This window comes from Ursus americanus, chromosome 24, assembly GCF_024610735.1.
Source record: "Ursus americanus isolate L20-20 chromosome 24, mUrsAme1.1.p, whole genome shotgun sequence".
NCBI classification, from domain to species: domain Eukaryota; kingdom Metazoa; phylum Chordata; class Mammalia; order Carnivora; family Ursidae; genus Ursus; species Ursus americanus.
The window spans coordinates 35,288,556-35,291,063 of record NC_142150.1 but is presented as its reverse complement, the minus strand read 5'-3'; the positions used below and the strand labels follow the sequence as shown (position 1 = coordinate 35,291,063).

The window sequence follows — 2,508 nt, the reverse complement described above, 5'->3', positions numbered from 1 at the left end:
GAACAACACATCCATTCGCCTAATTTTGAAAATATCTACAACTACACAACTCTTCGATTAAATACAAGCAAAGAATTAGCCCTTGTCAATTGGATGTAAAATACCAGAGTAAAAAAAAAAGACACTTCACCAAGAATATCTACACGTCTTTGGCACCAGAAACTTCTACAGATGGGTTTCTATCCCATTTATGAAGATTTCCATGGACAAATATACCATGCTCTAGTGTGAATTCACCCCAAGCACTGAAATGGGAAAGTGGATACTAAATGCTTAATCAAAGATCAAATTTAAAATGCTTGCTTTTCTTCCCACAATAATGGCAAAGGAAGATTCAGCACGTTCTGCTCTTCCTTCGCAGGAGGGATGGTTGCTAGGAGCCCTGTCCTCAACCAGTCCGGCCCCGCTGAGTTCGTGTTCCGCGTGTTCACCACGGTCCCTGAATTCCAGGCCCTCCTCTTCCTCCTCTTCCTCCTCCTCTACTTGATGATCCTCGGTGGCAACAGCACCATCATCTGGGTGGTGCGCACCCACAGCTCGCTCCGCACCCCCATGTACTTCTTCCTGTGCAACCTGTCCTTCCTAGAAATCAGCTACACCTCTGTGGTAGTGCCTTTGATGCTTTCCAACATTTGGGGGGCCCGGAAGCCCATTCCCCTGGCTGGCTGTGGGGCCCAAATGTTCTTTTTTGTCTCCCTCGGCAGCGCTGACTGTTTTCTCTTGGCAGTCATGGCATACGATCGCTATGTGGCCATCTGCCACCCACTGCGCTACACCCTCATCATGACCCAGAAGCTGTGCATCCAGATGGTGGCGTGCGCCGCGGGCCTGGCCCTCCTCCTGTCCCTGCAGCTCACGGCCTTAATCTTCACCCTGCCCTTCTGCGGGCACCGCCGGGAAATCAACCACTTCCTGTGCGACGTGCCCCCGGTCCTGCGGCTGGCCTGCGCGGACATCCGCGTGCACCAGGCCGTACTCTACGTGGTGGGCATCCTCGTGCTGACCGTCCCCTTCCTGCTGATCTGTGTCTCCTATTTGTTCATCACCGGGGCCATCGTGCGCATGCGCTCCGCCGAGGGCCGCCGCCGGGCCTTCTCCACCTGCTCGTCGCACCTCACCGTGGTCCTGCTGCAGTACGGCTGCTGCAGCCTCGTCTACCTGCGTCCCCGCTCCAGCACCTCCGAGGACGAGGACCGCCAAATCGCTCTGGTCTACACCTTCGTCACCCCCCTACTCAACCCGCTGATTTACACCCTTAGGAACAAGGATGTCAAAGGTGCCCTGAAGAATGCCGTCCTCGGTAAGGCAGCCCCCTCTGGAGCCAATTGACGCTTAAGGAGCCCTGGTTGGGTGCCTGCCAGTTGCCATGACGACGACCTCTAAACAACAAATACGGAATTACAATACTTACTTTCCCACACTTTGCAGTTGGTACTTCTTTTGCCGTATTTGCCCCCGTGTCCCCAGTCTGCGCTCATTTCCTTGAAGTGCTTTGAATAAGATTAGAAAATTTGGACAAAACTCTCAATGCGGGAGCTCGAGTCCGCTGGCCCTACTTTAAAGGTTCGCAGCTCAGTCATAGCAATGGCTCCCTCAGGACCCCCTCATACATGCTGTGAATAAAGCCTCATACCTTCAGATGCCCTGCCTCCTGCCGGAGCAATGACACTAAGAGCTATTCACAGAGACGTGGATCTAAGAGAAATATATTTTATCATTGTTTTAGATACGAGTGTATGGCAAACGGGAGCTTACTTAATGCTTCGGTTTCCTTCATTCCATACATCCCAACTGGCTGCCTTCATTGTCTTTCATTCCGTAGTGCCAGGAAGCGGGCAGGACGTGGCATTCATTGACTAAGCACGTACAGTGCATCAGCCATGCTGTAGGAGAGACACTGCATTTGCTCGATGCCTGCACTGTCCTTAGTATAAGCCATTCAAGGCTTTGCTCTTCTTCCTCACCTCTTCCGGTGCCTCCTGAATTAATGGCTGCTGTTCACAGACCCACTCAGCAGGTGGCGCCACTGGTCCCACCACCGCAGCACGTCCTGCTGGCAGGTGGCGATTCCATCCTCTTGTACCTGTGCCCGGACCACAGACAAACCCTCTGTAGAACCTCTGTGCTTTGCACAGCTGACATCACGGTGCCCAACCTTCTCATTTACACCCTGGGGAACAATGAGGTAAAGAGGGCTCCAAGGACAGGGCTTAACCAGAAATGACCTGTTCCAGAACAGCTCAGGGAGAACACAACCTGTCGGGCAAGGGTCTGGATCCAGCCCATAAAACTAACTTTAGTTAGCAACCCCAGAAGAGTGAGAGTGACTGCCAGTGGATATTAAAACTGACCTAAGGACTTGGCATAACCTTTCTAAATGCCATAGGGCTAAGCATTCCAAAGGCCTAAAAACGTTTCTTTTCATTGATTCAATAATTCTTGTTCTAAAATCATAACCTCAGAAAATTAAGTCTAACAAAACTGAAACTATAAGGCTGTTCCTTATAT

General features: G+C 51.4%; 1 protein-coding gene across 1 annotated transcript; it reads left to right on the top strand.

Moving 5' to 3' along the window:
* The first annotated feature begins 366 nt into the window (after window positions 1–366).
* OR10Q1 (olfactory receptor family 10 subfamily Q member 1) lies at window positions 367–1,329 on the top strand. The gene has a single exon (XM_045786514.2). The coding sequence runs from the start codon at window positions 367–369 to the stop codon at window positions 1,327–1,329; it is 963 nt and encodes a 320-aa protein (XP_045642470.2).
* The last annotated feature ends 1,179 nt before the right edge of the window (window positions 1,330–2,508 follow it).